General features: G+C 36.3%; 1 protein-coding gene across 2 annotated transcripts in view; it reads left to right on the top strand.

Moving 5' to 3' along the window:
- LOC107658524 (adenomatous polyposis coli protein 2-like) overlaps window positions 1-13,627 on the top strand; it is a 30,490-nt gene that overhangs the window by 1,998 nt on the left and 14,865 nt on the right. The window contains exons 1-3 of one of the 2 annotated variants that reach the window (XM_016447126.1): window positions 3,622-3,696; window positions 8,542-8,700; window positions 11,841-11,931. In XM_016447126.1, the coding sequence (XP_016302612.1) occupies window positions 8,557-8,700; window positions 11,841-11,931 (235 nt within the window). In that variant the 5' untranslated portion in view covers window positions 3,622-3,696; window positions 8,542-8,556. Of the gene's footprint in view, window positions 1-3,621; window positions 3,697-8,541; window positions 8,701-11,840; window positions 11,932-13,627 lie in introns of those variants that run through there. The other variant, XM_016447119.1, reaches the window with a different exon arrangement.

Here is a 13,627-nt window from a genome sequence, read left to right as displayed (position 1 = left end):
ATAACTATTTTATATATATATTTCATTTATTTTTAAATATGTTTTATTTATGTTTAAATAGATGGTTTGTGGGCTGTTGATGTGCAGTATGTTTTCTTATATGTAGCTATTTTGTATGAATTCATATGATGTGATTCATACAAAAACGTATGCTTTTTAGAAAAAAAGTAAACATGAAGATCCACCCCTAAACCTGGCTGTCACTGGAGAGTAGGCAGATCATATGAAAACGTGAAACAGTTATGAATTATCATGAGATCGTGTTGGCATACGTAATATGTATAATGTCTTCGCTGATTTTCATGATGGTTTAGTAATGTTGTGGTCAGCATAGATTGATATGTCCCATGAGATATGATGTATTTCTGTTGAAAGACATGTGTGAGACAAGTTTTTGGAGCTAAAACTTGTCAGTGGTACTTTTTTGTTTCACTCAAGCCTGATCAAAACACAGTATTGATCTGTACTTGCACTTTTCAGAGCTTCAGTTTAATTTTCCAGTCTTTAGGGAGGTTGGAACTGATGATGTGGAGCATATGATGAAGGTTACTGCAGTGTTGTTGTTGTTATTCAAAATAATGTTCTTTTTAGCAACATCATATGACCCCTTTAAAAAAGGTCGGAAAAATCTATGGTTGCATATTTCTTGCAGCACCATTCTGCTGTCCTGCAAAATTATGCTGACCACTATAATTCATTGTGATGAGTCATTAATATTACACTGAATAATTCAGAGACCTTATAATGTTGATTGATGGCTCTTTGGCATTGAGACTACTGTACAGCACTCACGCAGGATCAGCTTTAAAAGAAATGCCTTCATTACATTTTTTAATTATAGTCCACGCAATTCAATTGACTGGTTGAAAAAGGGTTATTAGTTTTGGAACAATCCAAAACCATATTCTCAATGAAATGTCTGACATTCCCCCTCTTGGCTAATGAGTGAATTGCTTGAATTTGTAGCCACCATTTTATACAAACCGTTCACAATACAGCGCTAGCCGAGCTACAGTCGGGTTAACATAGTCTCTTAACAAACACATGGCCTGCTGGCTTGCAGAAGGGATTCTCAGGCATGGTGCCTTCCTTTGCAGGTGCTGTTTCCTTGGTAACCAGACGGTCTAGGAGTGAATGGTTGTTGTGAGATGTGGTCGGGGAGGGGGGAGGAGGGTAAGCATCCTCCATCTTCTTTGTTCTCATTCCCGCTGCTTGTGGCCTACTTCAGTTCATCGTATCAGAAACCCTCTGCTTAACGCATGTCTGGTTACAATATTTTTTACTTTCTTAAATGGAATAAATCAGTAAATAATATTAAATCTGTTTTATCTCATTTGCTTTTCTCTGGTCTGTCTTATAATATAATATAACACACAAATTACTATATAATTTTATATTATATTATTTGGTAGACTGATAAATGACTTTGTTTCAGTGAGGCTGTTTGCTGACTTTCGCATCATTTGTACTCTTAGCGTGTTTTTCAGCTGTTGTGTGTGCATGACTGAAGAGCCTCAGGCTCTTGTTATATCACAGTTATAGAGTACTTTAGGACACAGTCACAGCCACTCATGTGCATCAGAGTCACTCACACAACATCACAGATTCTCTGTTCACCTGACAAAGGAAATCTTATTAGACTTTTGACCATATATTGTATTTTGACCTCTAAATATTCAGTCGTAACAGAATCGTTTTCAGAAACTTTTCTGTGTCAAAACAATAATCATTATGACTGAATCACTTATCTATTAAAGAAAGGTCTGGGAAGAAATTTATTTTCGCAATTCTCTGATTTCAGAAAGTCAATTTCCTAATTAAATATAATGTAAAAGGGTGCAAAAGCTTGCTTGATCCTGACTAATGTCTAGTTTTAGTTGTTCTGGGATCATTTCTGGTATCTTTAAGTAGAGACTGTGTAGCCTGCATCAAGAATCAGAACAAATTCAGGGTTCAAAGATTATATAATCAGTTTGCAAATAGTGTGGTTTGCTCACAATAAAAATAAAAATTGAATGATAATGTAATTGTGCTTGGTTTATTTGAAGTTACAAATGCTCACAAAGTCTGAATTTATTTGATAAAAATACAGTAAAACAATCATATTTAAATAAAAATTTTAAATATTTAAAATAACTGATTTCATTTTTAACATACTTCAAAAAGTAATTTATTCCTGTGATGCAAAGCTGATTTTTCAGCAGCCATTACTAAGTGTCACGTGATCCTTCAGAAATCATTCTAATTTGTTGATTTGATGCTCAGTAATGATCAATTATTGAGAAATATTAATAATTTTAATAATTGTAATTTTTAAATCATTTTTATAGTTAATGCTGAAAACTGCTTAATATTTTTTGTGGAAACATGTTTTTCAGGATTCTTTAATGAGTAGAAAGTTCAAAAGAACAGCATTTATTTGAAACAGAATCTTGGTCTCTAGAATCAAACCTGGGTCTCCTTGTACACTAAACCAAAGCTGGACCATTATTTTATTGCCCTGAGCTTGTGTGCAGGGGCGTGTCTACGTGGTGGCCAGGGGTGGCACCGGCCCCCCCTGAAATTCGGCTGGCCACCCCAGGTGCCCCCCCTACCAGATGTCTTGCCATAGGCTTGTTTTTAGTAAATTCTGGCCCCCCCATTTAAAATGCTCTAGACACGCCCCTGCTTGTGTGTATCTCTCCTCTATGTGTCATTTAATTAGATATTGGACGTCTTTTCCATGTAGCCCAGGGGAGGTGTGCTGTACAGCTGTAGATCTGAGGATCAGCACATACAGTAAGACAAACTGTACGTTTGGGTATGTCTCGTCACAATGCAAAATCAGATGCTGAGATTTTTAGAGAATTCCCTCCTGAAGAGAGCAGGGATTGGGTGTTACCATGGCAACCGTCGAGAACTGCTGCCCCGCATTGGCAGCTCACTAACACTCTTCCAGTTATTTTCCTCAAGGGATAGATCTTAGAGTAGATTACCCAGCATCCACTGCAGCACATACAGCAGAGCACGAAAAGCACAAAAGATGAAAAAGAGAGAGGAATCGCCATTTCCTCTCCTGACTTCATTAATTTAACGGTTATTGAAACACCTCCAGGAGTCAATTAAAATGCAGAAACATCTAAAGTGTCTGCATGGTGCCCAATTGGTCATGCATTCATCCTATTAGATCTGGAACAAGACTAGCCAGATGAAAAAGATGAACCAGCTTTGCTTAAATCCCTGTGGACGTTCACACATGCTTCATCATCAAACATCTCTCCGTCCTTCAGCTCTCTCCCCCTCTCTTTTTATGTCTTATCTGACGCACCAGCTTTCAATTTAGGGTCTCCTGTGCTGTCCAGAATAATTCATGCTGTCCAAACCCTGCTGAAATTACAGATACTCTGTTCATGGTGTCCTCATGATCTAAAAGCAATTGCGTCAAAGTCAGCCACTGCTCTGGCCGTCGTATTCCTAGCAAATTGGTTTTCTTCATTGATCTGTGAGTCTGAATTTTAACTGATTGATTTTGGGGTTGTGCATTATCTTTACATAATCAAGCCTGTCCTTCGATGGACCTCACCCGAGCATATAAAGGCACAATGTCCTCCAGAGAGGTCTGCTTTAATGTCCTGGGGTCTGGCTGGCTCTGGTAATGTAGTTTAACACTGGCTGAGACTGGAAACTGTTCAGTCTGGAAAACGCGGCAGTCTGTTTGTGAGTAAATCTTTATTTGACTAATGGAGGGCTGTTAGAGCAGAATTACAGAGACTTAATTTAGACAATTAGGGGATCATCGTGATTGCAGTGAATGCCTTGGTATTTTGTATCTGTGCTGGCATCTCCACTGAGAATATTATCTAACCAAAATCTTTATTTGAATGGATAAATGTATTAGAAATGATAACTCAGCAAGATTTACTGTAGTGTGGTGTGCTGTGCTAAGATGTATTATGTTCTGTTAAACTGTGCTGTGTTGGGCTTTGTTGAGGTGTGTTACAATGTGTTAGGCTGCATTAGGGTTTCTGGGTGTGTGTGGGTGTCAGGTAATAGGCGTTTGCATCATTATTATCTTATTTCCTGTAGCATAAATGTGCATATACATATGTACATACATATATATATATACATTCACAACTACAACTAAAGTATATTTTAATTAAGTAAATCCTTTTATCCACCTTCATTTTCAAAAAAGCTCCTGCAAATATGTGAGGGGTAAATAAATAACAAAGTGCAGTAAACGCTAAAACCATTTGCACTGCAAACCAGTGTGTTTATGGTTACAGTAATAAATTAAAATAATATACCAGTTTGCAATATCAAACAGTGTTTTTGAACAGCTAAAATAATTGGAAACAACTGACACATTCAAGTTAAAAATGGCTGTACCCACTCTTTTGTTAAAAATAGGGGGGGCAATAATAATGAAATAGGCCTATTGTATTTGTCACAAACAACTGCCGTCTAGGTCATTGAATAAATCTTTCTCTCATGTGCACATTTACACATTATGTTGAATGCAACTCAACAGTAGGTGGGGGACTTCCTTGTGCTGTGGAGACCAAGCACTAGCCAGTCCGAATTTGTGACTGTATTCTGAAAATAAGCTCAAAAACCGAATCTGTGACTCCTCTTATTTACTTCGACAACAAGCCCAAACATGCTTATAATAAGTGTTATATTAAGCTAACATAGGGTTGCACTGAGATATGCTGGGCTGTGTTATGTAATGTTACACTATACTGGCCTGTGTTATTGTGTGTTAAGCAGCATTACATTTTTAGGGACATGACATGTAGCCAAATATGGTGTCCCACACTTGGAATTTGTGCTCTGCATTTAACCAATCCAAGTGCACGCACACACACAGTAGTGAGTAGTGAACAAACACACACACCTAGTCGTGTTCTGTGCCTTGCTCAAGGGTCTCACCTCAGTCATGGTATTGAAGTTGGAAGAGAGCGCTGTACATTCACTCCCCCCACCTACAATCCCTGCCGGTACTGAGACTCAAACCCGTGACTGTTGGATTCCAAGTCCGACTCTCTAACCATTAGGCCATGTGTCCAACATGCCAGGCGCTCTTTTGAAAACACCCTGCTGTGGGAGAGATATGGAGCTCATACTTGAAGAAGAAATAACACCTTAGTTTTAAGCAGAGGCCCAAGCTGAGCTAAAATATCCAATTTGGTACGGTTGCTGATATTTAGATGGCCAAACAGTAAGGTGAAATGCTAATAGTCTGTAATGTATCATTGAGATCTTTATAACAGTGTTTAGCAGATCACTTATACAAAATGCATGAATATCAGTTGTCACTCTTCATCTCCCAATAATAAAAAAAATAAAATAAAATAAAGATTGTATTTAAATGCTTAGTTTTATGATAAAAGTTATTTAGTTTATAATTCCAGAAATGATGTATGGATAATCAAGTAAACCTAAGTTGCTTCATTCCAGTAAATGTTCATATAAAAAAATATTCTTATGTTTACTGTATAAAAATCAGTAAAAAAAACTTTACAGCAAAATGACATGTGAACCAAAACCTGAAGGGGAACATTATAAAGGCCTTTTACTTGCTAAACAATATGAACGATCAATTGGATAACAGAGTAGTTGATTGAGTACAAGTTATGATCATGGGGACAATTTTGAGGCCTTAGAAATTTGCCTTTCAAAAATGATACAGTAGGCACACTGTAAAAAAATGAGTGTAATTTTAACTGTAAAATATGTAAAAACGTTACGAAAAACAAACAAACAAGTAAACAGTAAGTTCCCGTAGTACTACATACAGGGAAAAACTGTAAAAGATCAAATTTTTACAGTAAAATACTGTTACTGTACAGTTTTTAGACGTAAAAAAGGGCAAATCAAATTATAATATATATGTATATGTTAAACATATAAAATAGAGTTTAGTAACAGTGTGCATTGTTGGATTTACTGGTTTAAATTGCAATTTTCTTGTTCGTAAATTACAATTTCATACTGTAAAATTTACAGCTGGTTGTGTAAATATGTTTACGTCGACAGTAAAAAAATGTCAACAAATTTTTTTTGTTGTTTTTTTTGTCGAATAGTCATTTGATTTCAAACAATCTGATCTAAGGGCTTTACAACAGTGTGGTGCTGTAGCACAAGACTGTAATTCAGCCCTCCTGGATGCAGTCCAAAAAGAAGAAGATATGGTGCTGATGCTGTTGCTTTTAGAGCGCAAACGAAGCCGATTCAATAGAGTGTGGGAAAGTTTTAGAAAACAACAAACAAAAAATGTTGTTATGTGTAAAGCCACCGATATACTCACGGCAAAGTTTGTTCTTTATTCTTTTATGTGTTAAAATATTGATAAATGCAAGCAGCGCTTTACTGTTAGCAAACATCTCGATGCCACCCACGCTGCTGAAAAATGCATTTAGATGAATATGTAAATATGCGCTTTGCTCTCAATAACAAAATAAACACACAACAACAATGACAGCAGTGAGAAAACAGCAGAGAAAGCAGCCTACTGATTAATCTGTGAAATAATCGACGATTAGTCGACTAACTGCTCTAATAATCGTTAGATTAATCGGTTATTTGTGGTAAGCTATGCTATATTTAGGGTTGTGTTCAGATGTTTTAGGCTATGCTAGGGTCTGTTAGGGTTAAGATGTATTGGACTGTTTTAATGTTGTTTTAGTATGTGTTAGGCTTTATGATATATAGTGTGCTAGGCTGTGTTAGACTGTGTTAAGGTGTGTGTGACTGTGTTTTAGACTGTGTTAAGATGTGTTGGACTAGTTTAGGGTGTTTTAAGATGCGATGGGCAGTGTTAGGTTGTGCTGTGCTAAATTGTCCTCTATAGTGGTATTATCTGCAGGTTTATATCATGACATTGGTGCTGTAGACTCCACTGTAAAGATATATGAGGTTGAAGCCTCCCCATCCCCCAGCTCTGTTTGAAGACAACATTACACAGGCGCAAATACAGACATCTGTTTTCTTCCTCCATACTGTAAATCTCAACTACAAACATGGCCACAATTAATACAAAGGCGTGCTTAGGAAGTGCTTAGGGTGTGTGAATGTCTGTTAGTACTGGAGGGACAGTAGCATAGAAAAACAGACGCAAGGGATAGTAGAAAAGGCAAGTGGCAGAGAAATGTTTAATGTCTTCCTGATCTGGAGTATAGTGGGGGATGGTGAAAAAGGGTTGGAAGAGCTGCTGGCACCAGTCACAGAGAGAATTAACACAGCCGTGAATAACGCAAACCTGTCATATCAACCGCAGAGAGGCTCTGCTTATACAGACAGATGGCTTGGTGATGATTTTTTGGAACTTGATCATCCACAAGCTTAAAGGCAGACTTTGCTTTCATTGTGTATTCCAGATGTGGCTTTGCATTTTTATATTTTCTGTACACAAAAAATGCTGCATTTGTTTTTTGAAGTCAAATCAAATCTGTATAATGCTTTTCAGAGTACACGTCTTTTCAAAGCAGTTTTGCAGAAAATCTCAATGTTAACGTTCTTAAAAATCATCATGCCTTAGTCGTATTCAGCAGATTAAAGCTTTATGATAATATAGTTTACATTTTAAAACAATACAAGCAATCAAGCAGTTGAGATTTGCTGTATAGTAGGGGAGACCGGGGCAATTGTAACATTTTTTACATGTTCCTTCATGACCTACAGACTACTTGAAATGCATTAGTCATGTTTTGATACAAGACACAAATATAGGTGCACTAATTATTAATACAATTGATATATTTCCACTTATAAGGACAAGACTATAATATTAAATTAAATGCAAGAAGTCAGAGTGTTATACAATTGCCCCATTGGTGGCAATTGCTAAGAGTGTTTGGGGGTAATTGTAACACTGAAAAATAAGTCATTAACCCACTGTATCTCAAAGGCCCCACCTCGCAACTTACAGGACTTAAAGGATCTGCTGCTAACATCTTGGTGCCAGATACCACAGCACACCTTCAGCGGTCTAGTGGAGTCCATGCCTCGACGGGTCAGGACTTGTTTTGGTAGGAAAAAAGGGGACCAACACAATATTAGGAAGGTGGTCATAATGTTATGCCTGATCGGTGTTGAACTGTAAAGGAAAGAACTGAAAAATAGCAATTTTTCAGTACAATTTTTTTAAGAACAGAAGGTTTTAAGGTTTTTTAAAGAACAGAATGTCAAACTGATAGATTTAAAATACATACTAACCAATAAGATAATAGGTAGAAATAGGGTAGGTTGTATAGTTAATCACTTCACTCACTTTAAAAAAGGTCTTTGACAAAAACATTAAAACTATGACAACATGTGGGACTGTTTCTATTATTTTTTACTTTGTACCAGCAAAACCAGAATAATTTTCCAAAAACTATTGACCATCTTAAGCTTTAAAACACCTTGACCACCTTGAGTAAATTGTTTTTTTCAATATGGTTCTCCAAGGATGTACTGTTGACTGTCATGATATCAACTGTATACAGTGAATTCATAATGACCCTAGGGATGTGATTAAGATTGCATTGACTGACCCCTGCCCTCTGATCTTCTCAGGGATCCCATCGAGTGATGATGTCATACCCAACGGCCTCCTATGACCAGCTGGTGCGGCAGGTGGAGGATCTCCGTAAGGAGAACTCTCACCTGCGCCGTGAGCTTCAGGACAACTCCCACCACCTGTCCAAGCTCGAGAATGAAACCTCTGACATGAAGGTGAGTGAAGCTATTCTATAACCTAACTTCATTAAATAAATGGTCCTGTGTCTAAACACCAAATAGTCATTGTTAATGTGTAAATGTGGCCAGGCTTAGTTTCAATAAAGTCTTTGGACTGTGGAGGAAGTTCTGAGTTTAGACATTTAGTTTGCATAGACCATGTTTTCATATTTATTTCAAAAGAGAGAATATAATAGATTATATGACCCCTCTACAACATGTACATTGTAAAAAAAAAAAAAAAAAGCACATCTAAACATCGACACAATTGTGACTAAAATGCATTCATTTGGAATATTGTCTGTTCAGTATTTGTGATAATTTTGCCGTTTTCTAATATGTATGAAGTACAACTCTCTTAAGCAGTGTGAAGGGTAGATCTGTGTGGTGAGGACTGAGTCTCCATTGCACGGGTTTGTCTCAGCCATGACAACACTTTCCACAAAATGTCTGGAGATTTTAATGATGAATGTCCAGCATCTCTAAGCTGAATGATGTTTGAGCACATTTTTAAATCACTGTTGCCCATTACAGCTCTCAGTTGAGCAGAGAAGGCAACCATTAGACCATGGAGCTAATTTTATTATTGACCCTGAGTCTTAAATTGTAGAATGTTTGATGTGTTACATGAACTTGATGTCAGTTCAGCGTCCGAGTTCCAGTAAAATGGGAGTGTCTTTTTCCTGTTCGTATTAAACGATTCTGTGCATGAAATCACACCAACAAACCACTGAATATGGCACTGAAATTCCTCAGATGAGGAAATACACTTAAAAGTAGGGATGCACTGATACTGAGCTCCTGTACTCGTACTCGTACTCGTTAAAATGCCCCGATACCAAATGCCAATACCACACAGCATGCGAAAAGTGCCGTATTCAGACAAAGAAACACCGACAACAGAACAACAGACAGCAGAATGGTTATTAGAGATTAAGAATGTCTACGAAGTATATGTATGCAATGAATATAATGTTAAAATTCAGTATTCAGTACGCCTGTATAGCTTACGTGTGCGAGCTGATAGGCAAAGCACACTGAGTGGGTTGAGCGCGCGGCGGCGCAGATGCGCGAGCTTGTCGAGTTAATATGCCTTTCTCACAGACATAACTGGAAAGCTTGTAGTTCGGTCGGATATGTCAAAAACAAGTAAGTGCGAGAGAGCGCGCACAATTCTGTTGTGTGATCTTTGATGTTCACTCACTTAGCACGCGCATCATTTGGATTAAAACTAAACCGTAAAAATAAGACCATTTATAGGGGCATTCACTATAAACATCATTTATTTTCAACCTTACACTTTTCTGGCGAAAGTGAATCTAACAGCCTGTGTGAAATGCGCTAGGCTGTACTACTTGTCCCTCTCATTCTGCTCCAGTACAAATACGTGCACGTGTTGTGCATGTTTTGCTTGCTTGAGCGTTTCTGCATTATATGAGTGGCTTTGGAATATCAGTTAGGAGATTTATAACGAGTGGTTCCCAGCATTATTACAGCAAAGTGCGTAATTACAGTACTAAGCCGCTGCAATGGAGCAGCTCTAATGATATTAAATGAAAGATGATGTACCATAGAGCAAAAAAAGAAGAACAGTGAAAGTAACAAAAACTTGTAAAATACATTTTAATGGGCATAATTAAGTGTGAAAATAACCGAAGGATAAAAAAATTGAAGTTCAGGTTTGCATGAACCTGGATGACAGCATGCCCAGGAGACTACAGGCTGTCATTAAGGCTAAGGGTTGCCCGACTAAGTATTGATAGTTGTGTAAATACGGTTATACTAACAGCTGTCCGAATAATTTTTGGTTGATTGTAATCCATTACATACCTTTCTATCAAAGTTATCTAGCATTATCAAGCTGAATTTGTTCTGACACAGTTTGACTCTGAGTTCTTGTCATATTTTATTACCATTTTCTAAACTATAGCGAATAAACTGTGATAATGTGAGAAATGTTGAAGGTGTCTGAATAAATTTTGGTTTGACTGTATCTATTTGATAAATCAAGTTAACCAACTAACATTATACATACTCTTTTGTTTCTGTACCCAATATTTAAAAAATTAACAAATGCAATAAAAATATCAGTATCGGTACTCGGTATCGGCAAGTACAAAAAAATAAAAGTATCGGTAACGGGTGAGTACTGGAAAAAGTGGTATCGGTGCATCCCTACTTAAAAGGTTGTGTGTAGGTTGAATAATACAGAATCACGCCTGTTTGTGTCAGTTTAACTGCTTGGAGACATTAATCCTACTGGGAATAAAACCCCTAAAGAGCTCATTAGGAATCAAGAGCTTTGTTCTGTCGATTAAGTTTGACTTAGAGATAGCTACTAATTTCAAATGGTAACAGTTGCAACATCCATATATAAAAATTCTTCAAATGTTCATTGTAAATTTTGGGTCAGTTTTTGGGTTTTTATATATACAGTATATATATCCAATATGCATTAAAATTATTTATTCTGTCGAACACAAAAGAAGATATACTTTGCAGAATGCTAGAGTCCAACCAAAATTGGACCCCATTGACTTTCATTGTACAGTATTAACAAAAAAAATATTGAAACATTATTCAGAACATCATATTTTGTGTTCTTTCAAAAAAAAAATGCATACAGGTTTAAACCAGCATGAGGGTGAGTAAATGAAGACAGATTTTTGGGTGAACTATCCCCTTAACGATCCATTTTAAAAATACAGCTCGTACTCTGAGGATTCATTTATTTGTAGAGTGGAAATGCTCTAAGCCTTTCTCTACTCAAAATCATCAATTGAAACTAATTCAGCAACTGTTTTCATGAGATTTTAGGTGATGCATGGGTCATATTCAACATCCCATGATTCCACAGTGGCCCACATGCCCAGATGCTGAGTGTAATCCCTGCCAAATCTTTTACTCTCACAATCAGTTCTCCCCTCAAACAGAGCTGATGCATGCATTATAAAGATGAGGTCATCTGGTTTCATGATAGGAGAATTTCTCTTTTTGCTTTGAAATACATGAGTTTGATTTTCGCTAAACTGAACTCTACTGACAAGACTTTCGGCTGTTTATTTATTTATTTTATTTTGTTTTATTTTATTTTATTTATATATATATATATATATATTGTTTTTTTGCTGTGATAGGAGGTTCTGAGGCAGCTGCAGAGTAAACTGGAGCAGGAGGCCGGAACTCTTGCCTCTTCAGGCAGAACTGATGTGCTGGACCAGCTCAAAGGTACTGCAGGAAATCGATCCACTTCTCTACTTCTCTACATAGCCGTTGCCGTTCATTTAACTGTGGCATTTAGCTTTTAATTGTAATATATTTATTTCTTAGTCTTTAGTTATTTAATGATGTTTTAATTAAACAGTCTGTTTAAACAAATCTTAAATTACATGGCTTTGTTGTACACTGTGGATTTAATAACTGGTTAATGCTTCTTTGGGTTTATTTAACCTGCAGCAAACGTGTCCTGTAATTGCGGATCAGAACTGCACAACAGTCAAGAGAAATTTTGTAATAAAACTGTTTCAGTTCAACACTGAACACTTAAAACTCTGTCGAGGACATGCCACGGCATCTCAGCAAAGGTTTATTTTCTTTTATCAAAGTTATCTTTGGGTTATTGGGGTGTGTTCAGTATTAATATGAAAATGTAAAATTGCTCTTATTATATTTTAAAGCAGACTGTATTTCTCAGTTATTGCAACTTAGTTGAATATCAGATCGGATTTTTATGATAAATCGATTCACATACCTTTCCCGGCTACTGTATAACAACACCATAGTGACGTTACTGGGATGGAAACGGAGAACTGGATCTCATTCAGATTTAAAAAATACTGAAACCGAATCATTTCCAGGACATTCAGTTCTATTAATGGTTCTTGGTAGGCTTGGCTACTGACAAAGATTTCACAATTAATTTCGATTTCAGTTCACAAGCTCTTGATACTATACAATATCATTTGGATATTCTGTATATCAGGTACAGTACATGTCAATTTTCTTAAGGAAAACAATCTCTCAACTAATGCTGTAAACTATAAAGGGAAACCTGTCAGTTGGTACATTACTATAATATTAAAGGTGAAGTCCAAACTTTTACATTAAATTGCTATTTATTTTTAGATAATCAACAAACAAAACATTCAAACACAGTACAAACATTCAAACTGCACGTAAGGCAGTTTTTGTATCAACTTTTTAATCATATAATTTGGTTTTGCATTCTACAGTGTACTAAATTTAAACTGTGGCTGTCATAAAAACATGTTTTAATATTTAACATACATTAAATAATGGAGACATCACTAAGTGAAGGTTAAGTAAAAATATAATATTGAATATTGTGTATATGTTATATTTATATTATGAATGGCAAAACGTAACGGGCACCTTGAGATAACCAGAGACCCTTGTGCTACAGCATTACGTTAGGCCCCCTACCCTAGAGATTTTTTATTTTTATTTATTTTATTTTTTTTAGCTTCCTGACAATTATTTATGTTGAATTTCGAATTTTTCTTGTTGACATGCCAGTTAACATTTACAACACTGTTCTGCTTAAAATATGAATATAAGTGAATATGCAAATTCACTCTTTGCCAGAAGGTGGCGCTTGTGGAGCAGCAGAATTATAGCATTTACATAAAGTAAACACTAAGCTATTAGGCATTATACGGAGGTAATATGAAAAGAAAATGCCATGAAAACTTTCCTGGCCGAAATGTGAGTTTACAGGTATGATTTAAATATCGTAAATTACACAAAATATTCATTATTCATTATTATTAGATTGAAACTATAACTTGGCAAGTTGCCATAAATGTGGGCTATTTGGTGGTTGCTAACTGCGTTTTTGTTTTGAAACATGCCGTGCTCGCGTTTAATTCATTAAATCATAGCATAAAGACGTACACAGAATAGC

The sequence above is a fragment of the Sinocyclocheilus anshuiensis genome, unplaced genomic scaffold (assembly GCF_001515605.1).
Source record: "Sinocyclocheilus anshuiensis isolate Anshui unplaced genomic scaffold, SAMN03320099.WGS_v1.1 scaffold1957, whole genome shotgun sequence".
NCBI classification, from domain to species: Eukaryota; Metazoa; Chordata; class Actinopteri; order Cypriniformes; family Cyprinidae; genus Sinocyclocheilus; species Sinocyclocheilus anshuiensis.
This window is presented reverse-complemented; position numbering and strand designations above follow the sequence as displayed.